Source organism: Nicotiana tabacum, chromosome 3 (genome assembly GCF_000715075.1).
Source record: "Nicotiana tabacum cultivar K326 chromosome 3, ASM71507v2, whole genome shotgun sequence".
Classification (NCBI taxonomy): Eukaryota; Viridiplantae; Streptophyta; class Magnoliopsida; order Solanales; family Solanaceae; genus Nicotiana; species Nicotiana tabacum.
The window spans coordinates 123,273,939-123,300,549 of record NC_134082.1 but is presented as its reverse complement, the minus strand read 5'-3'; the positions used below and the strand labels follow the sequence as shown (position 1 = coordinate 123,300,549).

The 26,611-nt window shown below is 37.9% G+C and overlaps 1 protein-coding gene across 2 annotated transcripts; it reads left to right on the top strand.

Annotated features, from left to right (window-relative positions):
• Positions 1 to 1,087: 1,087 nt before the first annotated feature.
• On the top strand, positions 1,088 to 15,755 carry LOC107772376 (serine/threonine-protein kinase 12-like). 2 transcript variants are annotated; one of them, XM_016591877.2, is made up of 12 exons: positions 1,088 to 1,302; positions 1,471 to 1,685; positions 2,070 to 2,162; positions 3,156 to 3,239; positions 3,438 to 3,505; positions 3,599 to 3,719; positions 3,843 to 3,916; positions 4,010 to 4,072; positions 4,497 to 4,588; positions 4,680 to 4,768; positions 4,927 to 5,012; positions 15,503 to 15,755. In XM_016591877.2, exons 1-12 carry the CDS (start codon positions 1,170 to 1,172, stop codon positions 15,696 to 15,698), a joined length of 1,314 nt encoding a protein of 437 aa, XP_016447363.1. In that variant the 5' UTR covers positions 1,088 to 1,169; the 3' UTR covers positions 15,699 to 15,755. The 2 variants fall into 2 exon arrangements, with proteins under 2 accessions (XP_016447363.1, XP_075105943.1); XM_075249842.1 differs by having other exon boundaries at positions 1,091 to 1,685.
• Positions 15,756 to 26,611: the final 10,856 nt, after the last annotated feature.

The following is a 26,611-nucleotide window of genomic DNA, read 5'->3' as shown; positions in this document are numbered from 1 at the left end:
CTTCAGCTCCGTATGCTGAAGTTACGCGAAAAAGTGAGTACGTTTGCAATTTTTTTTACAAAGCGGGTACAAGTTAAAACATGACCCAAAAAGCGGGTATAAATGCAAATACCCCACCCAACAGCCTCTGTCCCAATAATTGGCCCATACGCATTATTTTAGTAAGGAAAACTTTTCTTTGCACTTCTAATTTTTCATTGTTCAGTTATCAAAAAGCTAATAGAGTTTTATATGATTGCTCCCTTTTTAAAAATTATTTTCATAAATGATAGTAATCTTTGTTTATTTCAAAAATAGCACATATTTTTTTATATTTTTAGCACTTCCACGTTGGTAAGTCCATGAACTAAGGGATCCTTCTATATCAATACACTTTTTACTACATTTTATTTTCCCTCTCTTCCATAATATTTTTTTCACTTCCATAAATAACATTTTAGTCAAATATATCAAAGATTCTGAAAGAAAAATATCTCAAAAGTAATTTCCTCTTTAATGAGGTTGAAGAATTAGAATTTTAGTATTTTTTTTCTTTAAGTTTTAAACTTTTTTTGCTATATAATTTTATTTTTACTCAATATATACCTTTAATATATTTCAAGTAAACTATATTATGATAATTTATAATGCAAATATTCCATCTATCTATCTATCTATATATATACATCAAAATACAAATAAATAAACAAAATATAGCATGCATATTCTTTATAGTTGGGTATTATACTTTATATATACCACCATTATATAATTTATTACATATACCATTGAAATAGAAAATATATAAGAACCGCCGGTCGAAGTTGTAACATGTTAAAATAATATGCTATTATCCAAATTTAAACTCCAAAAAAGGAAACGAAAAGAAGAATTTTGCATATACAAAAAGAAAATAAGAAGAAAGGCATTAGAAAAGGGAAGACAAAAAAGAATGAAAGGATTGTATGATCAGTTATGGAAGATAAAAAATCAGAGCGAAAAAATAGGAACAGTTTCCTATTTGTCCGGCTGAAATTTAGGAATATTCATTTAAAAGCTATTATGATATGCTAATATTTAGATAATTAACTAATGTTGCCTAGTTATGTTTTTTCACATTTACACCCTAAACAGTGTATTCTTTTGGTGAAAGTGAGAATGAAAATAAAATTATTATGGTATAGAGGGTTATGTTGGTATTGAAACTTAATTCAAACAAGGTAGTACGATATATTCCTCTGAATATAAAGATAGAAGTGGACGCGCGAATCGAAAACACAAAAATGAAGTCGGGAATCAGGAGCGGAGCCTGGGGTGGAAGAAGTAAGCAAATCGTTAAAACCCAAGCCCCATTTCTTCGACTAAACCGCCACCTTTACTATATATGTTAAATATCTTCACTTGTACATGCATACTATTTGTTCTAAGAGTAAAAAGATCGATTATTGAGAGATATGGAGAGTCCATTAGTAATAATTATTGGGCGTTTAGACATGCAGCTGATAGGGACGTTCTTGAGTTTCGCGTCAAGAGGGGATAGAGTAGGCCTAAACCAGATGTTGAGGCAGGGTATTTCTCCCAATGTGCAGGACTATGATAAACGAACTGCTCTCCATCTTGCTGCTAGTGAAGGACACGCCTCCATTGTTGAGCTTCTTCTGGCTTACAAGGCTGATGTTAATCTCAGTGATAGATGGCGACGCACTGTGAGTACCTTAATATACTACTGCTCTGCTTTTCTTTTCTGATAAAGTAACCATGTTTCTGACTATGTAATGATTTTTCACACTATAAATTAAATCTAGTCTAACCTGTGATAGTCGATAGTTATCAGAATACGTAGCAATTAATGCTTATCATATAGATTTGCTTCTAATTACCTTATAATAATGGGTATCATATGATTTATGAAGCATCATCAAGACTGATTTAATCTGCTATTGTTAACTCTACTGAACTAATCATAAGAAACGTGTTGCTTTAGATTTAATACATAGGGCCTCTTATTGTCTTTTCGAATGCATATGCTTTTCAATTAGTTTATGAGGGATTGACCATCACAATTTTTCCTTTCAATTCTTGATGTTAAGCCCTTGACAGATGCGAAATTGTATGGGCATCGTGACATATGCAGGATCCTTGAGGTTTATGGTGGCAAGGATTCCAACAGCGATCATCCTTTGGTAAGTTGTTCATGGTTTAAGTTGCAAATGCATTAGAGATTTCAAGCAGTTCTAAATTTGTTAAGTTTTCTTGGCTTTGGTGGTGGCTGTCAGGGGAGAATGTAGCATTAAAGCTACGGGTTCGATTGAACCCGTAACTTTCGATGAGATACATAAATTTATGTGTAAAATCTACTAAAATTACAATAAATATAGTAATATATATGAACCCATAGTTTAAAAAATATAAGAGGTTCAATGCTAAAACTTTAAAGGTTGAACACATAGAGTTTAAGTTATGGATCCGCCTCGGGTGGTTGTGCTGGTGAAATGGGTGTCCATTATAGTTTCATCTTTATATGTTGGCTTTCAGAGCATGACTGGCGTCAACTGATAGTTTGCTTGTGATAGAAAAATATAAACTTGTGAATCTACCTTTTATAAAGGTATGCATGAATTGCACTTTGTATCGTCAAAATAAGCATAGTACTTATTCTCGTCCTATGCATTGCTTCGCTATTTAGCTTGCTTTCACCTGTTGCATTAATGCAACCAATCAAATTACTTTCACATAAACTTCTCAATTCACCCCTTTCTAGGGCCATACAATTCATCTGTACACCTTGGAACATCACACTATTATTGCAAGTAGGATTGGCAGGCGTGGGATTGGAGTTGCAGACTTAAATAGGGGTGGGATAGGATATTGAAAAGGCGGCTGAGGTAGCAGAATCTAAGAATGTTTTATTTTGAGTTCTGTCATTTACACTAGTAGAAGGATTAACTAGCTTATTTTCCAGAGATCAGATGAACATAGGCAAATAATACTGGGAACAAATTTGGAATTAGCTCCAAATACTAGAGTAATGTTTCACTCAGCAAAATGCCAAGCAGATTGGTGCAGTAAATGAAAATCCAATTTACTCATGACACTGTGTTTTCCTTTTACTCCTTTGTTGTTTTTGCTAATCAATCTGAATGAGATATTTTAAGCTTGAATTCTGTTATATGCAGACTGTTCGGCGTGAAGAGGATTCAATTGAAGTGAACATTGACATATCTGAACTGAACTTGCAGCACTCATCAATGATTGAGCAGGTATTAATATGGAAATCCAAAGCTTGGAATGTCGTGCTGTTAAATATCTTCTAAAGAATTTTCTCAAGAAAATACATAAAGGTCTCCCAGGGAAACAAGTGTCAAGCATATAGAAAATGAGAACTGTGCCAGAAGAAGGGCCATTTCTTTTACTTAGCATGTTACTTTCAAGGAACTTAGACTTGTTTTATTTCACAGGGTTTATTTGGGGAGTCGGAAAAGGTCAAATGGCGTGGAACATGGGTGGTCAAAACAGTAATCAAAAGGCATTCAATTCTTCTTGTTTTTACTTTAATGATTTTAAAAGGGCCTTCTGGATAATTCTTCCTATAATTTTTACTTCAATATAATTTCTGCAGGGTGTTCTCTGCAAAGGTCAATACTTTGCTGCGGGAACTTCGACATCCAAATATTCTACAGTTTCTTGGATCAATTGTACATGGAGACGAAATGATCTTGATCACTGAGTATTTGCCAAAAGTAAGTGTCTTAGGTTTTTCAATCAAAGGTGTAGGCAGAAACAGTACAGATGTTTTTTTACTGTAAGAGCTAAGCAATGCCAATAAACATGATACACTCCTTATTTTGTTTCTTGTTTGTCAGGGGAATTTGCAAGATATTTTGAGAAAGCGCCTTGACCACCCAACTGCTTTGCGCTATGCACTTGACATTGCTAGGTAGAACATTTCATTTCATTTGATTTCTATTCAGTTGATTTTGTTTTATTATGTGAAAGAGCAAGTCATTTTAGTGCTTAAGTTGACTGACAGGGGAATGAATTACCTCCATCGGCACAAGCCTTTGCCTATAGTTCACAATAACTTGCATCCAAAGTACGTTTCTTCCCTTTTTGATTCGTTGTTGACATCTTACTTCTGTTCTTTATTTATTTATCTTGCATACTTGGGAATTGCAACTTAGTTTCGTTCCAACAATAGAATCAGAGAATATAATTACTTCTAGTTTAGATCTTTCTCTATGCTGAATTCTTATGATTACTACATGAATGTATGCTTCTTTTCTTTCAGTCTGTCTATAGTTTTCTGCAGTGGATTCTAGAGAGTTCTTCTGTTTGTAACATTATTTCAGCAAGCGCAGACCGTTCGAACCATTTTAATTTATGCTCACATGAGAACTAAGTAATATACATAGGTTATGAAGCAAGTTCTAAAGAATTTAGTTAAGCTTTGTAGAATATGTCTTTCCTAAGTTATTAGCTGGTACCTTCACTGAAGTCTTTTGTTTAATTTGTCCCAGGAACTTGTTACTAGATGAAGGTGGCCACTTGAAGATTGGCGAATATTGGGTTCAAATATTGGATAACCGGATATATGCAAATCAAGACTCTTGTCTGAATACTTTTTGGTTTTCTCTTATTTGTTTAAAAATGTACTTTTTGTCACGGTACTGTTATTTATAATTAATGTCTTTCTTTTTCAGGCCAATTAAACAACGGATGTAACTTTATCAGCCATTTGTCTCATGACATTAGCAAAGATATTTATTCATTTGGTCTCATCTTTTATCAGGTAGATTCAAGGAGTTTTGTTATCCTATTCCTACATTTATCAAAATTGATGCCTCGAATATTCAGCAAGTTATTTTTCTGTTTGCTCTTCTTACTTGAATTGACTGCTATCTTATGTGTTTCCATTGAGATTCAACACTAAATCTGAAGTTGCTGCAGATGCTTCAAGGAAGACAAATAACTGACAGGAACTCTGATTTGGAGAAAAAGTTGTATACAGGTCGATACCCCAGCAGAATTCTTCAGTAAGTCAATGCACTCAATTTGATACTTTCTTTAACTTCTCCAATACATGTTTTTTTCCCCATATAAAGGAACTAAGTGTGATTGATCTACAAGTGATTGCTGTGTTAATGCCTGAAGGATTTCCTTGCACTGAGCTAACTTTATACACAAGTGGTTCTGGTTGCATCACCAGAACATCCGAACTTTCCATTTCTTCTCTTTTCACTGGTTCTTGAACTGTTTAAATCGTGGCCTTTATCTTGCTTTCTTTAATACAACAACCTAGTATTCTTTTTGGTCTAAACATATGTCTTCTATAATTTTCTTTATTCAAGTAGGGGTAGGCATCGGTCGGTTCGGTTCGGTTATGAATATTATCGGTTTAGCATATCGATTATCGGTTTACAAATTTGATAAACCGATAACCGAACCGATAAGATATCGATTATCGATTATTGATTAATCGATTATCAATCATTATCGGTTTGGTTATCGGTTTACCCGATAAGATAACTCAATCAAGATTTAAGCAAAAAAGACAAGGCAATTCACTGGAGTTAAGCAAAAAAAAAAAATCACATATAGTATACTATCCATTTCTGCGTTCTTTCCGGTGGCCACAACTGGAATAGTTCTAATTCTTCAACAATAGTTGTCCAAATACATTAATAATAATGCTAAGTAGTAGCAATTTCACCTTAAAATTAACAAGTCCAAACATATAGTACTAACGGTTTATCTAGACTGGATGTTGTTTGTCAAATGCCTAACCTGAAAGAAAAAAAAACCATAGAGCAAAACCTTGATCTGTGCATGGGCAATACTAACACAGAAATGAAAAACAGCTAGAAGGCAAGAAAATGTTGTCCTGTTGTCAAAACTCAGCGTACTGTACAGAAGAATAATGTTCAAAAATATACCCGAAACTGACGAAGATTGTCGATTGAGAATTGATAAGTGCGAAGAGAAATTGGTAGTAGGTATAGGCTGCACAACGTGAGCTCACAAAATTAAGAAACGAAAATAAAAAATAAAGAATCATTAACAGTCAAAAATACCAATATGAAAATGAATTTTGTTATAGAAATTAAAAGCCTAATATATAAGACTAATGACTTACGCTAGAAGTAACTAGTAAGGTCTATGAAGAATGAAGATGAAGCAACTCAAGAGTGTGGCTAAGAAAGAATAGGAGAGAATGAACTGAAGCCCTAGCATATGTATATACTTAAGGGTAAAGTCGTAATTTTATTAATTCTTATTGGGTTATTGTTTAACCCATTACCAAAATTGGCAAACCGAGGCCCGAACCGATAACCCAATAGTGAAAAAATTTAAACCGTTACCGAACCGTTAACTCAATAGCCCGATACCGATAACCCAATAAACAATTAACGGTTCGGGTTATCGATTTTACTCGATATATGCCCAGCCCTATATTCAAGTGTGCATAAGTATTTTTTTGTCCAGAGAATGTGCATTAGCGATGAGCTAATTAATGTGTAGTAATAATGAATCACATTAATATTCTAGCATTTGTAGTATCACTCTCACCTTATTGAAAATGGAAAGACATCGGGGCCCATTTTGATAAGAAGCTTAGTGATACTATACAATCTGGTAATTGCAACTCAGTGATTCAACATATGTTGAGATGACCATAACATCAGAAACTGAGAGTGAAAGTACAAGGGGGGGGGATTGTGGTCTATTAAAATTAGTCGACTAACGATGATTTAGTTGACTAGATTGAGAGCAAAATGTAAAATAACAGTAAATGGAAAGAGAATGATACACAACGATTTTATACTAGTTCGGTACCGGTGTGGTACTTACATCCAGTTTCCCTTGGGTCACAAAGGTTCCCTTTAGATCTTGAAAGTATTACAGTACAGATGGTTTTGATTCGTTCACCACTAACGAAGTACAACAACAATGAATCTCGAATAGTGACACAATTCTCTTTTGTGTTCTAACTCTTCCTATCTTTTGAGACACTGGTAAACTAAGGATTACAGTGTTTAGGCTAAGAAGTAGAGAGACTTAGAAAATAATGTTTGTAGTTGCACACGTCTTCCATTTGATCTTAGCAAACTTCTTATAGGAGAGGAAAGAGTCGTTGAGCTTTGACCGAAAATAGAGGCACGAGATCTTTAAAAGGATTTGACCCAAGGGGTGCCTGTTCGAATCCTGCTCTTCGGAAGGGCCAGATTCGATCGTGACTTTTCTTGTCATAGCTTTCATTCAAGAGACAATCAAGCCTTTGATTGAGCTTAATTAAGGATATTGAATATTTGCTGGCAATAGCTCTTTGATTTGTAATCTAATTTCCTTGATTAAGGCTGAATGGATCTGCTGATTTTTAATTCCTTCTTCTTGTCCATTAATTTAGCAATTACATCTTTGGACAGCTTCTCATTGGTTTTCTTTCCTTTTGATGATTCCTGCAAAACAGGTAAGTAAACATTGTCATCATTGAAACCTTGGAATTTAACTTAACAATCTTCCCCTTTTTATGATGACAATCAAGAGAGAGTAAACATTAATTATGAGACTTCCCTTTTTATTTCACTTCCAAGTTGCTCCCCCTGAGTTGATGTTTGCTCCCCTAGAGAGGTTGATTTACTTCTCTACCTATTCTCCCCCTTTGACATCAATCAAAAAGGGAAAGAAAACAACCAAGACAAGTAATATAGGAAGTAATATACATAATAACTAGCGAGATAGTGCAGCAAAAGTAATGCCTTCAACATAGGCATATGTTATACAGACCCAAAAAAAGTTTGTTAGAACCACCAACAAGCAAGCAAGCAAAAAACAAGAAAAGAGAAAAAATTGTTTTTGAACACCATCACACAAATGCACATTAGCTTCTTCCCAGGAAGTACTTGAGAGTGTTGATCACTTTGGTGCAGAAGGAGTCATAGGAATTCTCGATATCTTACAAGCTTATCCATCATTTCAGTCATAGAATTAAATGCTCTGGTTCCTTGTCTCCGCGTAGCTCCTATATCCATTCTGAGCTTAGCCACATCTGTACATGTCTCCCTAGTGACTTCCCTGATCTTTTCTACATGTTCCTTCATCTCAACTACCAGCTGTTTTACCTCATCTAAATATTTCTGCATCTGCTGAAGATTTTGAGAGGCAGTCGACTGAGATGCTGGTTGTTCAGTTTGAACTTCAACTGACACTAGAATACTTTCAACTTTGGCGCGCTTAACCCATCCATTATCACCCAAGGTGTACCCCATCATTGAATATGCTATCTTATCATCAGTGCTGGTAATGTGCTTGGTGTAAAGGGTGTCAAGTCTACCTTCATAACTTCGAGAATGCGTGAGATGAGTAGACCATATGGTAAATAAGAGCGGAGGAAGATATATCCTTAATACTTTCAAGCATGTATTGGCGAATCCACACAAACCAATCTAGTCTTTTATTATTAACAAGACAGTAAAGGACAAAAACATATCTGGTGGATAAAAAACTAAGGGACCCAGTTCTGGGGAGTAAAGTAGTAGCAATCATGTGGGCCAAGACACGATGTTCAAACTTTAGGTTCTTGGGGCCAATATCAGAAGGGTTATCAGATAAAAAGATTTTGGCCTCTTCAAAAGATACTTCAAAATCTTTTGGCCAAGAATTTTGCACAAAAACATCAAACCCACTAAACTTAGCAGAGAAAATCTTTTCAAATTGATAAGAGTCCAGAACAATTCTAGTGCCTAGCACTATAGGTTCCAAATCATCTTTGTCATTCACAAACAGGTTTGCATAAAACATCCTCACAGGTTCCTCATAAACAAAGTTACCAACAGTGTCAAACAGAGAAGAAAGATGCTGAAAATCAAATATAGAGATCACATCACAATGCAGATTTTTCATGAGAGAAAAACTTACAAAGCATCCATAAGCCATAGATTTTGACTTGTAGGACTCAAACCTTGCTTTTTCACTCGGGCCATAAAAGATCAACTTGTCCTCAGGTCCGAATTCAGTGTTCTCTACCTTTCCTTTCTTGCATGCAGACATTTTGGGGGTTTTCTCCATAGGTCTTTTGCATGCTTTTTTCTAGCTAATGGGAGGATTTTCTGAAGTTCACTACTCTCATTATCCGTTTTGAGGAAATCTGAGTCAATGGACGACTTTAGGTTCTTCAAGATTGAGGGGTTTTTGAAACCTTCGGCTTCGTCTGGTTGCAGTGGAGGAAAAGAGGTTTCTTTTGGCCATGGCGAGAAGGTTGACTTTGATAAGAATGGAGAGAGTAACAGGGACGGAAGGATTTTTATCGGTACTTTTGGGAGGAACGGAGGGTTGCCTTGGTTAAAGGAAAAGACGGATTCAGAAGAAAGTGATGCTTCTGAAGTGACTGATCGGCGGTACTGATGAAGAATCAATTATTATACCTACACGAAAATTAATTAAGCCACACATACTTAAGGAAATAAAATATTCTAGAACACGATAAAAAGATTTGTTTTACAAATTTGGCAAAATGCCAATCTTTTTCCTGAGAAAACAAAATCTTTCTTCCAAAAATAGTTTTGTAAAAATATCAGCAAGTTGAGAATCAGTACTAATAAATTCTAAAACAATATCACCTTTAGCGAAATGATCACAGATAAAATGATGCTTAATTTCTATATGCTTTGCTCTAGAATGATGCACAGAATTTTTTGATAAACAAATAGCATTGGTATTATCACAAAATATAGGAGTAGAGGTAAGAGATAAATCATAGTCGAGAAGTTGATACATAATCCATAGAACTTGTGTACAACAGCTTCCAACAACTAAATATTTTGATTCAGTCATTGATAGGGCAACACAATTTTGTTTCTTGCTATGCCAAGACACTAATGCATTTCCCAAGAGTTGACACGTGCCACTAGTGTTTTTCCTATCAATCTTGTCACCTGCAAAATCTGTATCTGAAAAACCTTTTAAAGCAAAATTGTTAGAACGATCATACCATAATCCTAGATCAAAAGTACCAATTAGATATCTAATAATTCGTTTAACAGCGGTGAGATGGGATTCCTTAGGAGCCGATCTTTCACACTTGCATACACTGAACATAATATCTGGTCGATAGCAGTGAGATATAATAGGGATCCAATCATCCCTCTATACATGGTTCCATCAACCTTTTTTCCATTGTTGTCTTCATCGAGCATTGTTGTTGAACTCATTGGAGTGCCGATTGACTTTGCATTTTTCATGCCAAACTTTTTGATAAGCTCCTTAGTGTACTTGGTTTGGCTAATGAAAATTCCTTTGGGGGACTGTTTGATTTGAAGTCCGAGAAAGAATGTCAGTTCTCCATCATGCTCATTTCGAATTCTCCTTTCATGGAAAGAGCAAATTCTTCACATAAAACAGAGTTAGGACTACCAAAAATAATGTCATCAACATAAATTTGAGTAATAAGATTACTTGAACTAGAATGCTTGATAAATAGGGTTGTATCGATATTACCTCTTTTGAACCCTTGATTTAAAAGAAAAGAACTTAACTTTCATAACAGTCACGCGGAGCTTGTTTGAGACCATAAAAAGCTTTAGTCAGTTTGTATACGTGATCAGGAAAGGTGACGTTTGCAAATCCTGGTGGTTGCTTCGCATATACTTCTTCATAGATGTAGCCATTTAGGAACGCACTTTTAACATCCATTTGAAACAGCTTGAATCCTTTGTGAGCAGCGAAAGCAAGTAATATTCGAATGGATTTGAGTCTTGCTACAAGAGCAAAGGTTTCATCATAGTGGATTCCTTCTTGTTGAGAGTATCCTTGAGCAACCAATCTTGCTTTATTTCGAACCACTTGACCGGATTCATTCAATTTGTTTCTGAATACACATTTAGTTCCAATGATGGAGGAGTTTGAAGGTCTTGGAACCAATTTCCATACTTTATTTCTTTCAAATTGATCTAAATCCTCTTTCATAGCACTTATCCAGTGAGTATCTTTCAGAGTTTCATTCACTTTCTTTGGCTCAAGTTGAGAAATAAGAGCCACATGAGATTTGTTCTTTTGAGATCTTCTTGTAGTGATTCCTTCCTGTGGATTTCCTATAATGAATTTGTGAGGATAACCATGTTCGTTTTTCCATTCATTTGGAGTGTTTGAGGGAGGATCTCTTTCTACATTAGTCGACTAATCTGTTTGAGATGGTTCGTGAATTTTTACAAGACTCTTCAGCTGGTTGAGTTTGCTGATCAGCTGACTCACTGTAATGATCCTTTCTTGTAATGACAGATTTAGGGACAAAGGGAATTTCCTCATCTTCAGGAAGTTTTTCACTCCTTAGACGAGGGTTAGTATCAACAAAAACAAAATGAATTGATTTTTCAACGCAAATTGTTCTTTTATTATAAACTCTATATGCTCTACTTGAAGGAGAGTAACCAAGAAATATCCCTTCATCATTTTTAGGATCGAACTTACCCAAATTGTCCTTTCCATTGTTGTGAATAAAGCATTTGCATCCAAAAGGGTGAAAATAGCTAATATTGAGTTTCTTACCATTCCACAGTTCATACGGTATCTTTTTGAGGATTGGTCGAATCAGACACCTATTGATGATATGGCATTCTGTGCTTACCATTTCTGCTCAGAAATGGTGAGGTAGAGAATTTTCCACAATCATGGTTCTTGCCATGTCCTGTAGGGTTCTATTTTTACGCTCTACCACTCCATTTTGTTGTGGAGATCTTGGTGAAGAGAAGTTGTGAGAGATTCCTTGATCGTTGCAAAAGTTTTCAAAGGCTCTGCTTTCAAATTCTCCTCCATGATCACTTCTGATAGAAGAGATGTAGTAACCCTTTTCTCGTTGAACCTTTTTACATAAAACTTCAAAATTCTTTAGAGTATCATCTTTATGACTTAAAAACATAACCCAGGTAAATCTAGAGAAATCATCCACAGTGACAAAAGCATATTTCCTACCATCTATGCTAGCAGTTCTAGTTAGATCTAATAAATCTATATGCAATAGTTGGAGAGGTTTTGAGGTGGAAACAATATTCTTGATTTTGAAAGAAGAGCGAGTTTGTTTTCCTAGTTGACATTCATCACAAATATGATCTTGTGAGTTTTGGAAGTCCAATAACGAGATCATGTTTAGAAAGCTTTTGAATAGTATGCATGCTGGCATGACCAATAGTGTAGACAAATTTGATCCCCAAGATTATCTAATTTGCTAATAGTGTAGACATTTCTATCTTTATTACCTGAAAGAATGACTTTACCTGATTCATCTTCTATAAACCAACCATGTTTCTTAAAACGAACCTCGTAGTCATTATCACATAGTTGACTAATGCTGAGAAAATTGTAGCTGAGTTCATAAACCAGGTAGACTTCATCTACATCACATGTTGCGCTCAGAGGAACTTTACCAACACCAATTACATTTCATTTGGATTTGTCTCCAAATGTGACTATTCCTCCATCACGCGCTGTCGAGATACCATTTTCCTTTTCGATTCTTCTTGCGGTGTTCCTTCAAAATAAAATTACTTGTTTTTAGGTAACCAAGCTTGCTTGGGTCCTGAATTGTTAGAATGCTGAGTGTTAGTTTGATTTGAAGATTTGGGTCACCAGACCCATCTACTATCATCCTTGAATCTGCAGTGACTTGAGGTGTGGCCCCTTTTACCATAATAAAAACAAGACAGACTATTGGAATTTTCAGGGTCTTTTTCTGCTTTGATTCTGTTCTTGCATTGGTTAGTACTATGTCCATTTTTACCACAAAAGGAATATGCATGAAATTTCCTCTGTTTGTGATGAACAGTCTGATTTGATTTGATTAAACTATGACTAGTGAATTTTTGCAATACATTCAATTGAAGTTGAAGTTCATTAACTTCTTCCTGTAGCATATTACGTTCAATTTCACAAACTTCTAGCTCCAGGTCCCACTCTTTCTTTTCTCTTTGAATCTTTCTGAGTTCATTTAGAACTCTTTCAATATCTGCAAGAGCAATATCAACAAATTCTTGAAGTTCATAACAATTAGGGCAATTGGGGGACGTACCTCACTAGTTCCCTCGTCTGCCATGGGACCAAGTTGATTTGAGTCTTCTTCTTCATTTGCTCCTCTGTTTCCTGAGAATCCACACTCTCCTAATTCTTCATTGCTATCATCTTCTATGGCCATGAAGCACATATTGGTAATTTCTTCATGATCAGACTGTTCTTCATCACTCCAGGCTCCAAAAGACTTCTTCCTTTGAAGGTTCCTGCTCAGCTTCTTCTTTAGTTCTGGACAGTCAGCTTGAATGTGTCCGTGTTTTCCACATTCGTAGCATCTTCCATCATTTTCATTTTTTATCCTTCCCTTTCTGAAGTTTGGTTTACCTCTTCTGCTATTTCTATTTTTCTTCATCATGCTAGTTACAACTTGAGAAAGCATGACTATATGTTCATCATGTTCTCCTCCTCCTTCTTCTTCATCTTCTGGTTTAGCCACAGTTGCTTTGAAGGCAACTATTTTTTTCTTTTCTTTTTGAATCTGTATATCCAAGTGAGTTTTTTCAAAAGCTATTAAGTCACCTCTGAGTTCATCATAGGACATTTTGTCAAGATCCTAACATTCGAAAGCGATGACCTTTGGCAGCCAAATCGTAGGTAGACTTCTAAGAATCTTTCTGACTTGTTCTCCGCCTTTTATTGTTCTACCAAAAGATTTGAGATCTCCAAGAATTTTGCTGAACCTGGAGAACATTTCTTCAGCAGATTCTCTGTCCTTCATTTGAAATAGCTCATACTCACGAACTAAGAGATTTATCCTCGTTTCTTTTACCTTGTTGGTTCCTTCATATGTGACTTCCAATTTGTCTCACATTTCCTTAGCAGTTTCACAGCTTGAGATCTTTTCATATTCTTTACCACTAATAGCATTGTACGACAGATTTTTTGCTTTGGCATTCACAGTTATGACAAAAGCTTGCTCATCAGTGTATTCATCTAAATCAAGTGGATCAGTGGATATTATTACTTGACCATTCTCATCTTTCTTTGGGAGAATTGGACGATTTCCCTTTTTGATCACCCGCCAGACTTTGATGTCATATGACATGATATATGTTTCCATACAAACTTTCCAACGAGAGAAGTGTTGTCCATTGAAGTATGGTGGTCGAACTTGAGAGGTTCCCTCTTGAAATAGTGCACCAACAACTGTGTTTGATCCCATGATCTTTTCCTCACTAGCTGTTAAACAAAGTTTGTGAGCTTTGCTCTGATATCATTTGAAAGTACAAGAGGGGGTGAATTATGGTCTATTAAAAATTAGTCGACTAACGATGATTTTAGTTGACTAGATTGAGAGCAGAATGTAAAATAACAGTAAATGAAAAGAGAATGACACACAACGATTTCATACTGGCTCGGTACCGGTGTGGTACTTACATCCAGTTTCCCTTGGGTCATAAGGGTTCCCTTTAGATCTTGAAAGTATTACAGTACAGATGGTTTTGATTCGTTCACCACCAACGAAGTACATCAACAATGAATCTCGAATAGTGACACAACTCTCTTTTGTGCTCTAACTCTTCCTATCTTTTGAGACACTGGTAAACTAAGGATTACAGTGTTTAGGCTAAGAAGTAGAGAGACTTAGAAAACAATGTGTGTAGTTGCGCAAGTCTTCCATTTAATCATAGCAAACTTCTTATAGGAGAGGAAAGAGCCGTTGAGCCTTGACCAAAAATAGAGGCACGAGATCTTTAAAAGGATTTGACCCAAGGGGTGCCTCTTCGAATCCTGCTCTTGGGAAGGGCTGGATTCGATCGTGACTTTCCTTGTCACAACTTTCATTCACGAGACAATCAAGCCTTTGATTGAGCTTAATTAAGGATATTGAATATTTACTGGCAATAGCTCCTTGATTTGTAATCTGATTTCCTTGATTGAGGCCAAATGGATCTGCTGATTTTTGATTCCTTCTTCTTGTCTTTTAGCAATCACATCTTAGGACAGCTTCTCATTGGTTTTCTTTCCTTTTAATGATTCCTGCAAAACAGGTAAGTTAACATTGTCATCATTGAAACCTTGGAATTTAACTAACAGAGAGTACTCACTATTTGCTCGGACATGCATTAAAGCTGTAGGTTTAACAAGGACTGATAGGATAATGTTGAGTGGAATCCTAATAAGTAAGTACCATTAGCCCCAGATTTGCATTCTGCTGACTCGGAATTAAATTGTTTGCGTTATGAGATGATAGAATGTGTCATAAGTGCCCCCCTCTACAGAATCATTTGGTAGAAGTTTTAGAGAATTTTGAAAAGTGTTCTAGTGTCAAAGTTTGGTCTATGCTGCTGCTTGAAACATTCAACATTTTAAGATTCACATGAATGCAGAAGGCACAATAGTTTAACTCTTATTTGATGTCATCCTTCTTCCTTTCATAAAGGTATCCATTCGATGTTTTTGCTTTTAGAAAATATTGGATGAGGATTTTGTAGCTGCATTGATACCATATTGTTATGATCTGCAGGTTAATAGAGGACTGCACCAGCACAGTTCCTTCTACGAGACCATCATTTGCTACTGTAATAGAAATCCTAGAAGAAGTCTCTTTATTATCAAGAAAAGCAGGTTGTCCGCCGTGTAACAAAGCAAAAGCCCCAAGTAAAGAAATTTGCTTAGTATTAAATAAGTCAGTGAAGAACACTTCTGATTCTGGTTCATGAATCTAATGAAAAGTTTATGAGTTTTCCTAGTTGACTTTGTGTTATAATTTTTGAATTCTTCTTCCTAATCTTTTTGTTATCTTTTAGTATTAAATCCTTTGACCCTGCAACATATTAAAATTAACACATATTTTGGAGTTGGAAAGAAGAAAGAATTAACAAAAATTTCTTGTGTTGACTTAAAATGTATATGGATTAGGTCAAGATAAATAAGGAACAACCGTACAATTATAAGATCTAATTTGCAGCCACAGCTGTACTTATTTTATATAATCTTTTATGAATGAGGAATTTTCTTAGAAGTTTGAATCTGACAGTGGCAATAGGTTAAGAGGAGATTCACGGCATGGGTGTGTCAATAGTTGGATTAAAAATGAAGGAATTGCTGGAATGGAATATGGGAGTCATCACTGTACATTATTTGACTATCTGAAACAAGCAACAAAGAGAAGAAAATAAAAGTTGGATGGGTGAAGAATTATCCAGTCAAAAAACGTACACAAGTTAGAACTTAGGAACTACTATAAGAATAGTTAGATGAAAATCCCTCTTAACTAATAATTTGACAATTCTATTATATCTATCAAATATGTCTTACTTCTAAATTAGATGATGTCGTTTGTACGATCATCCCTATTTTAGTGGATACAACATAATTAGACTTACATTAGCTACCTATGTATATCATCTTTTTCTTTTATTTGAGTTTACGTTGAACTAAGTAATTTATATATAGACAGAAATGCGACCAATAAAGAAAACGACCAAATACCCTGTTAATTAATGATCGAAAAGCAACTTATAACTATGTTGATTAATTTTATGGGTGGTTTTTCAACTTTGAGTTTATAATACAAAAGTTACTTTTTTATTTTTTTTATCACATAAAAATCATTGAACTTTGAATTTGTAACTCAAAAATAACTTCTAATTTTATATTTTAGACTGAAAATATAACATAACACTCCAAAATAAATTAGTTATATTTGAAATAATTTGAGTGATCTCTCTCCATGTTTCGCTAATCTCAGTTGTGGTTTGCAAATATTATGTTTACTTTTTTTTAATTTTGTTACTTTATAATAATTTTGCTAACTCATTATCATTGATGTAAAAATATGGTTGATTATTCTGTCCTTATTAATTTATACTCATCTGTTTAATGAATTCTACAAAAAAATACCTTTTTGAATTAGCAGGAGAGTCATTATTAGAGCATCAAATATTTAATGACAAACAGAAAATCGACGAGCTCGATATGTTCCCCCTTGTTACAAAAAAAATATCAAAATATGGAGATAAACGTAATTTCATAAGAGAGGTCTCTAAAGTTATTCTATTACATTAAATATGTTTTATTAAGCTATATAGCTATTTTGAAGTGTCATATCATATTTTCGGTACAAAATGTAAAATTCGGGTAATACTTATTTTTTACTTAATTTTGCCAAAGTTGGATGACTTATATGTGACAAAAAACAAAAAAGTGATTTTATATTACAAATTCAAAATTGAATGACTTTTATATGACAAAGAATAAAAAAGTAATTTTTGGGTGAAATTTACTCTATATTTCGTATAGTAAAGTATTGTTCGATGAATTCCCCGTGCAAAATCAAGTGCAATCAAGCAAGAATGAGGTGTATAGCAAAATAGAGGGTGAGCCGAGGATACGTGAACATGAGATGGCTTTCTCAACAACGACGAACTCTTTAGTAGTGGCAACAGTAAGATGGAAAATCAATGATTTAGTACATAACCAGTGATTATCGGAAAACTAATAATTTTCCAAAACATTATTTTTAATAAGGGAATAAAAGAATAATGTTCTTTGTTAGTACTGAAGGAAGGTTGTGCATATGACCTCGTAACGCGGCTATTATTCTATGATGATTCATGAGTTGCTCTTTTTTGGAAATCTGCTGTTTTTAAGGATCTTTACACAAATAACATGTCGACATAGATTATACACAATTAACATATATTATATATGAATTATACATTAAGTTATTTGTATTTTAAGCGATTGTGTGGGCAGTTATTTAGGTTAATTTTTCTTTATTCATTTTATATATAGCTCGAATTAACAAATAGTAGTATAGTTATTGAAACCAAATTCAACTGAGTGAACGAGGAAGCTGGATCCTAGTTCACAAATTTATTAGTCTTTAGACTTACTTAAAGGTAAGAATTGCACACCGAAATTGCACCGGCAGCTGATCTTACTATATTATGAATATTTATAATTCAACTTAGTTGGAATTTTGGACAGCACACTGACCGCGTTCAACAAATTTAGCTTTGTTCTACTTCTATAGGTTATATTAAGTTCTAAGCAACTATCCTAACTTCGTAGAGGTTGGGAGAGAATGCTCCCTTACCTTAAATTCTCTTCCAATTATTGTTTGGTATCAAACTTAGTGGTAGACTGGTAGTGGCAATGTGGGTCGAATTTAGGGTGGATATCAGGTTTTAATTCTCGAAAACCGTACAACTATGTGTACAATCAAACAGAATAAGCCGCGCGTGGCAAATAGATAAAAAAAAATAGTTATCTATCCATATTATTCACTAATAATGGGTTGAATAATGAATATTCTAAAAATGGTTCAAATTTGGATAAGATTCATATTATCCACTTAAAAATGGATAACTAATGAATTTAACTTTTATATTTGTAAAGACTCAAATTGGGGGTTACTCAAGTTTGAAAGACTAGGATTTCTCTTAAAAGTGATCATATTCATAAAGTCATAGATATGTGATGACCCAAAAGGTCATCACTTGTTTTAGAAATAAATTCTGTATTCCGAGGCCTTAAAAAACCTCTCTCTGCATCACCTTGCGCAGTCCGGGTGTGTAGCCGGAAAGCCAATATGTGAAAAATCTATGAAAAATGATAAAATTTGCCTCTAAAATGAATTTAAGTTGACTTCGGTCAACATTTTGGGTAAACGGACCCGGATCCGTGATTTGACGGTCCCGGAGGGTCCGTAGGAAAATATGGGGCTTGGGCATATGCCCGGAATCGAATTCCGAGGTCCCAAGCCCGAGAAATGAATTTTTAAAGAAAATTATTTTCTGGAATATATATGAGTTTTGGAAATGGAATATGTTTGGAATTTGATGGTATCGGGCCCGTATTTTGGTTCCGGAGCCTAGTACAGGTCTTATATGTGATTTAAGATGAACCTGTAAAATTTGGTAGGAAACGGAGGTCAAATGACGTGAATCGGACCCTCGGTTGTGAAATTTGGAACTTAAGTGTTCTTGAGATTTTTCTTTGATTTTGATGTTAAAGTCGTTGTTAAAGGTATTAGTTTCGCGATTTGATCGCACGAATAAGTTCATATGATGTTTTTGAGTTAGTACTCATGTTAGGTTTGGAGCCCCGAGGGCTCGGGTGAGTTTCGGGTAGGTTCCGGATGTTTAGACTTAGGGAAAACACTATTGTTGCATCAGTTCTGGTGTAACCGCACCTGCGAGTCAAGCACCACAGGTGCCAGCTCGCAGGTGCGCATTTAGGGCCGCAAGTGCGGTCTAGCCCTCTCGCAGATGCGGACAAGCTTCCGCAGAAGCGATTCCGCAGGAGCGGATCCCCTATCGCAGGTGCGGCCCCAGCTGGCCTAGTCATTTCTACAGAAGCGGTCAATTTTTCGCATGTGCGCTTGCCTATGTGCGACCCAAGCACCGCAGGTCTGAGAGTGGGCAGTAAAGTCTTTTAAAATAAACATCAGCGTTTTCTCTTTCAAATTTTCACCAAAAATAGAAGGCCTAGGGCGATTTTCTCAAGAGGTTTTCTTCCCAAATCATAAGTAAGTGTTCACTAACTCATTTCTTTCAACTCTCTAATGTATTTCATCAATTTTATCTAAAATCCTAGGATTTTAATGGTAGAAAATTGGCAATTTGGTAGAGTTAGGGCTTTTTGAATAATTGAAATTTAGACCTCGATTTGTGGTCGGATTCCGAAACTAATTACATATTCGGGCTCGTGGGTGAATGAGTAATCGGATTTTGGTCCGAACCTCGTATTTTGACCAAGCGGGTCTGGAGTCGATTTTTGACTTTTTGGGGAAAATGATAGATAATCTATAATTAAGCATTGGGTATGAATTCTTTAGCATTTATTGATGTTGTTACAATTTGGACAAGATACAAGTTATTTGGAGGCGAATTCTAAAGGAAAAACGGTGTTTGAGGCTTGATTTGGTCGTGGAAGTTTGAGGTAAGTGTTTGGCCTAACCTTAGCTTGAGGGATTAGGAGTTGTGTCCTATTTGCGATGTGTTATTTGTTGAGTACAATGTAATAGGCATGGTGACGAGTATCTATATATTGGTGTCAAGCATGCCCGCGAGTTTTAAATTGAAATCGTTGTGTTCTTAATAAGTACTACAAATGCCTAAGTTGTTGATTCTCTGTGTTGGGAAAGAAGTATGATTATTCTCGTGGAAACTGCTTATGGTTGAGTATTGGTTCTAGATGAGGTTTCTTTGTAAAGTTAAATGTTGGAACAAGTTTGGTTATAGCTGATTCCCTTGCCGGGACATATTTACTTCTTACTGTCGATTCCCTTGTCGGGATATTGTTGTTTTCTTATTGCTCCCTTGTTGGGACTCTTTTGTGATTGGTGTTGAATTGTATATTGGGATTGGGTTGCACGCCGCAATAATATTGTATTTGGATCGGGTTGCACGTCGCAACAATATTATATTTGGATCGGGTTGCACGCCGCAACAATATTATATTTGGATTGGGTTGCATGCCGCAACAATGATATATGATTTGGATCGGGTTGCGCGCCGCAACAATAAAGGATAAAAGTGGATATTGAGTTGTTGGGTTTCTTTATTCCTTCTGCTGCAAAATTTAAATTGTTCTTCATGTTTTCCTCATGAGTTACTGTTGGCAAATGATATCCCCTCACAACATGTCCCCTTCCCATCTTTAAGTGATAGTTTCCTTTATTATTACTTGCTATATATATAGATATATGCTTTAACTGCACAGGTTTAGTTGGTAGTCTTGTCATAGCCTCGTCACTACTTCGTCGGGGTTAGGCTAGGCACTTACCAGCACATAGGGTCGGTTGTGCTGATACTACACTCTGCACTGTGTGCAGATCCCGGAGCAGCAGCTTTTGGACCTTAGCTTGGGTGGCTGCCTTCAGTCCATACGGAGATCCAATGTAGTCCTGCAGGCGCTGGCATCTCCCTCTATCTCTCTTCCTGTTTCACTCATGTAATTCAGAAACAGTGTTGCATTTATTTTTCGGACCATATTTGTAGAATTCTTAGACCGTCTATGGAGTTGTGACACCAGTCTTGTGTAGTTTTTATTTAAGAAATCATGTTGGAATTATTTAAATGGTTTAATCATTTCTTCCGCATGTTTAAATTTCTACTGTTTATAAACTGTTTGATTCACATTTGTTAAAGAATTAAAATGGAAAGAAGGTAATTTGTTCAAATGTTCGGCTTGCCTAGCTTTCACTAGTAGGCGCCATCAAGACTCCCGAGTGTGGGAAATTCGGGTCGTGACAAGTTGGTATCAGAGATCTAGGTTACATGAGTCTCACAACTCACAGACAAGATTAGTAGAGTCTGAGGGATCGGTATGGAGACGTCTGTATTTATCCTCAGAGGCTACAGAGTTAGGAAAAACTTCACATTTATTCTTTCCTATTGTGTGGTTTGGTTTCTCAATGCTAATTGAATTTCTACTATGTTCTTTCACGGATGGCGAGAACACGTGCTTCCTCATCCACCGATCAGTAGCCCGAGCCCCCAGCAGCAGCTCCCACCGAGGGGCAGAGGGTGAGGTTGAGCTAGAGGCCAAGGTAGGGGCAAAGCTCAGCCCAGAGCAGCAGCACCAGCGGCGGAGCCTCAGGTTGACTTTGATGATGAGGTTCCGGCTCAGACAGTCCCGGTGGGCCCAACTCAGGTCCTAGAGGGGTTTATTACTACCCCAGTACTCCAGGATGCTCTAATCAGTCTAGTGGGCCTTATGGAGAGCTTCACCCGGGCAGGCTTGCTTCCTGTAGCACCAGCCGTCTCTCAGGCTGGATGAGGAGCCCAGACTCCTACTACTCGCACTCCGGAGCATATGGCTCCCCGGTTTCAGACTCCAGCAGCTCAGCCAGTTGGAGCAGCTCAGCCGGGTGTGGTAGCTCAAACCAGTGATGGAGCAGCCATGTTTGTCGATGCTTTGTGGAGATTCGACAGGTTCACCAAGTTCTTCACTACTACTTTCAGTGATGCATCTTCGGAGGATCCCCAAGATTATCTAGACAGCTGCAATGAGGTTCTGAGGAACATGGGGATAGTGGAGGCCAATGGGGTTGACTTTGTTACTTTCTGCTTGTCTGGATCTGCCAAGACTTGGTGGAGAGATTATTGTTTGGCTAGGCCAGCCGGATCACCAGCTTTGACTTGGGAGTAGTTTACTCAGCTATTTCTGGAGAAGTTTCTCCCTATCACTCAGAGAGATATCTATCGGAGGCAATTTGAGCACCTCCATCAGGGTTCTATGACTGTTACTCAGTACGAGACCAGATTCATCAACTTGGCTCGTCATGCTCTTATCATACTTCCCACCGAGAGAGAGAGAGGGTGAGGAGGTTCATTGAAGAACTCATTCAGCCTATTCGACTTCATATGGATAAAGGAGACGGGGAGTGAGATTTCTTTCCAGGAGGCGACCAATGTGGCTAGGAGAGTTTAGATGGTTCTATCGCAGGGGGGTGGTCAGGGGTCTGACAAGAGGCCTCGTCATTCAGGCAGATTCAGTGGTGCCTCATCTGGAGGCAGAGATTCGTATGGTAGAGGCCATCCTCCTAGGCCTTTTCAGTCAGCACTTCGGGTTTCTCACGACGATTCAGGTGGCCGTGGTTCTCATATGCAGCATTCTGATCAGCAGCCCTACAGTGGACTACCAGCTCCTATCAGTGCACCGCTATTCCAGAGTTTTTGGGGTGGTCATTCAGGTCGCTAGGGTCAATCTCAATTTCCTCAACCGCAGCATTTAGGTAGATGCTTTGAATGCGGTGAGTATGGTCATATCCGGAGGGCTTGTCCAAGATTAGTGGGTATTCAGTCGCAGTAGGGTTCCCGTGCTATGGTTCAGGCGCTAGGTGTTCCACCGCTCGCCCTGCCAGCTAGGGGTGGGGGTAGAGGTTCTAGAGGTGGAGGTAGAGGTATTAGAGGTGGAGGTCAGGCAGCTAGAGGTGGAGGGAGGCCAGCCAGCAGCAGGTCGTCCCAGAGATGTAGTTCAGGGTGGTGGGGCCCAGCCCCGATGTTATGCTCTTCTAGCCAGGCCTGAGGCTGAGGCTTCCGATGCAGTTATCACAGGTACTGTTCTGGTTTATAGCAGAGATGCTTCAGTTTTATTTGATCCAGGATCTACATACTTCTATGTGTCATCTTATTTTACACCATATCTGGTCATATCTAGTGATTCTTTGAGTGCTCTTGTATATGTGTCTACATCGGTGGGTGATTCAATTGTGGTAGATCGAGTCCATCATTCATGTATAGTTGTGATTGGGGGTCTTGAGACTCGTGTAGATTTGTTACTTATGGACATGGTTGATTTTGATGTCATATTGGAGATGGACTGGTTATCACCTTACCATGCTATCTTGGACTGTCATGCCAAGACTGTGACCTTAGCCTTGCCGGGTTTACCTTATTTAGAGTGGAGAGGGACTCATAATCATTCTACTCGTAGTGTTATCTCATATATGAAGGCTCGGCGTATGGTCGAGAAGGGGTGTTTGGCCTATTAAGCATATGTTCATGATTCTAGTGCCGAGGTTCCTTCTATTAGTTTTGTGCCTGTTGTTCATGAGTTTCTTGAGGTATTTCCTTCAGACTTGCGACAGAGATATTGACTTCTTCATTGATTTGGCTCTAGGCACTCAACCCATTTCTATTCCGCCGTATCATATGGCCCCGCCTGAGTTGAAAGAGTTGAAGGAGCAGTTGCAAGACTTGCTTGAAAAAGGTTTCATTAGACCTAGTGTTTCGCTTTGGGGTCCACCGGTATTGTTTGTTAAAAAGAAGGACGGATCAATAAGAATGTGTATAGATTATAGGTAGTTGAACAAGGTTACAATTAAGAATAAGTATCCATTACCGGGGATTGATGATTTGTTTTATCAGCTTCAGGATGCCAGCGTATTTTCGAAGATTGACTTGAGATCTGGCTACCATCAGTTGAGGATTAGGGCATCTAATGTCCCTAAGACAGCTTTCCGCACTCGGTACGTGCATTATGAGTTCTTTGTGATGTCATTCGGGTTGATAATGCCCTAGCAGCTTTTATGGATTTGATGAACCGAGTGTTCAGGCCTTACTTGGATTCGTTCGTGATAGTCTTTATTGATGATATTTTGATCTATTCCCGCAGCCGGGAGGAGCATGAGCAGCATCTGAGAGTGGTTCTTCAGATTTTGAGGGATAGTCAGTTGTATGCTAAGTTTTCGAAGTGTGAGTTCTGGTTGAGTTCAGTTGCATTCTTGGGTCATGTTGTATCAGCAGAGGGTATTCAAGTAGATCCAAAGAAGATAGAGGCAGTCAAGAACTGGCCTAGACCAGCATCAGCTATAGAGATCCGGAGTTTCTTGGGATTGGCAGGCTATTATCGTCGGTTTGTGGAGGGGTTTTCGTCTATTGCAGCCCCGATGACCAGGTTGACCCAGAAGTGTGCCCAGTTCAGGTGGTCGGACGAGTGTGAGGCGAGCTTTCAGAAGCTTAAAACAGCTTTGACTGCGGCACCAGTGTTGGTTTTGCCCACAAGTTCAGGGCCTTACACAGTTTATTGTGATGCATCTCGTATTGGACTCAGTGCGGTGTTGATGCAGGATGGCAAGGTCATTGTCTATGCTTCGCAGTAGTTGAAGATTCATGAGAAGAACTATCCGGTTCATGATTTGGAATTAGCATACATTGTTCACGCGTTGAAGATTTGGAGACATTATCTTTATGGCGTGGCATGTGAGGTGTTCATGGATCACAAGAGTCTGCAGTACTTTTTCAAGCAGAAGGAGCTAAATTTGAGGCAGAGAAGGTGGTTGGAGCTGCTGAAAGACTATGATATCACCATTTTATATCATCCGGAAAAGGCCAATGTGGTGGCCGATGCTTTGAGTAGGAAGTCAGCCAGTATGGGCAGTCTTGCTTATATTCCGGTAGGTGAGAGACCGCTTGCTTTGGATGTTCAGGCTTTGGCCAATCAGTTCGTGAGGTTGGATGTTTTTGATCCTAGCCGTGTGTTAGCTTGCACAATCACTCGTTATTCTTTATTGGAGTGTATCCGAGATCGGCAGTATGATGATCCTCATTTGTGTGTCCTTAGAGACACGGTGCAGCACAGAGGTGCCAAGCGGGTTACCTTAGGAGATGATAGAGTTCTGAGATTGTAGGGTCGGGTTTGTGTGCCTAATGTGGATGAACTCCAAGAGTTGATTTTAGAGGAGACCCATAGTTCCCGATACTCTATTCATCCGAGCGCCGCTAAGATGTATCAGGATCTGCGACAGCATTATTGGTGGAGGAGAATGAAGAAAGACATTGTTGCATATGTGGCTCGGTGTTTGAACTGTCAGCAGGTTAAGTACGAGCTTCAGAGGCCCGGTGGTTTGTTCCAGAAGATTGAGATTCCTGAGTGGAAGTGGGAGCGTATCACTATGGGCTTCGTTGTTGGACTCTCATGGACTCAGATGAAGTTCGATGCAGTGTGGGTTATTATTGATAGGCTGACCAAGTCAGACATTTCATTCCTATGGCAGTCTCCTATTCTTCCGAGAGGTTAGCTGAGATCTATATCCGGGAGATTATTCGCCTTTATGGTATACCCGTGTCTATTATTACGGATCGAGGTACACATTTTACCTCATATTTCTAGAGAGTAGTTCAGCGAGAGTTTGGCACACGGGTTGAGTTGAGCACATCGTTTCATCCTTAGACGGACGGGCAGTCCGAGCGGACCATTCATATTTTGGAGGATATGCTCCGAGCTTGTGTCATTGACTTTGGAGGCTCGTGGGACTAGTTTTTGCCTTTAGCAAAGTTTGCCTACAACAATAGCTACCAGTCAAGTATCTAGATGGCTCCTTATAAGGCTTTGTATGGTAGGAGGTGTCGGTCACCGGTTGGATGGTTTGAGCCGGGGGAGGCTCGGTTGTTGGGTACGGATCTAGTGCAGGATGACTTGGACAAGGTCAAGATTATTTAGGATAGGCTTCGTGCAGCTCGGTCCAAGCAAAAGCGTTATGCCGACCGTAAGGTTCGTGATTTGGCCTTCATGGTCGGTGAGCGGGTATTGCTTCGGGTATCGCCTATGAAGGGCGTGATGAGATTTGGAAAGAAGGGCAAGCTTAGCCCTAGGTTCATTGGCCCATTTGAGATTCTTGATCGAGTGGTAGATGTGGCTTACAGACTTGCGTTGCCGCCGAGCTTATCAGTCGTGCATCCAGTGTTTCATGTGTCCATGCTTCGGAAGTATCACGGAGATCCATCCCACGTGTTAGATTTCAGCACTATCCAGTTGGACAAGGACTTGTCCTATGAGGAGGAGCCGGTGGCTATTCTAGACCGGCAGGTTCATCAGTTGAGATCAAAGAGTTTTTCTTCTATTCGTGTTAAGTGGAGAGGTAAGCCTGCCGAGGCATCGACCTGAGAGTCCGAGTCCGATATGCGGAACCATTATCCCCATCTTTTCCCCGACTCACGTACTTCTTTCTTATGTCCGTTCGAGGACGAACTGTTGTTTTAGAGGTGGAGAATGTGATGACCCAAAAGGTCATCACTTGTTTAAGAAATAAATTCTGTGTCCCGAGGCCTTAAAAAACCTCTCTCTGCATCACCTCAATTTGCGTGTACAGTCCGGGCGTGTAGCCGGAAAACCATTA

Coding starts and splice junctions, on each gene's coding strand:
- LOC107772376 (XM_016591877.2), top strand. CDS start 1,170: ATGTTGGTATTGAAACTTAATTCAAACAAGGTAGTACGATATATTCCT. Junction 3,506..3,598: donor GTCAAAACAGTAATCAAAAG/GCATTCAATTCT, acceptor TAATTTCTGCAG/GGTGTTCTCTGCAAAGGTCA. Junction 3,917..4,009: donor TATGCACTTGACATTGCTAG/GTAGAACATTTC, acceptor GTTGACTGACAG/GGGAATGAATTACCTCCATC.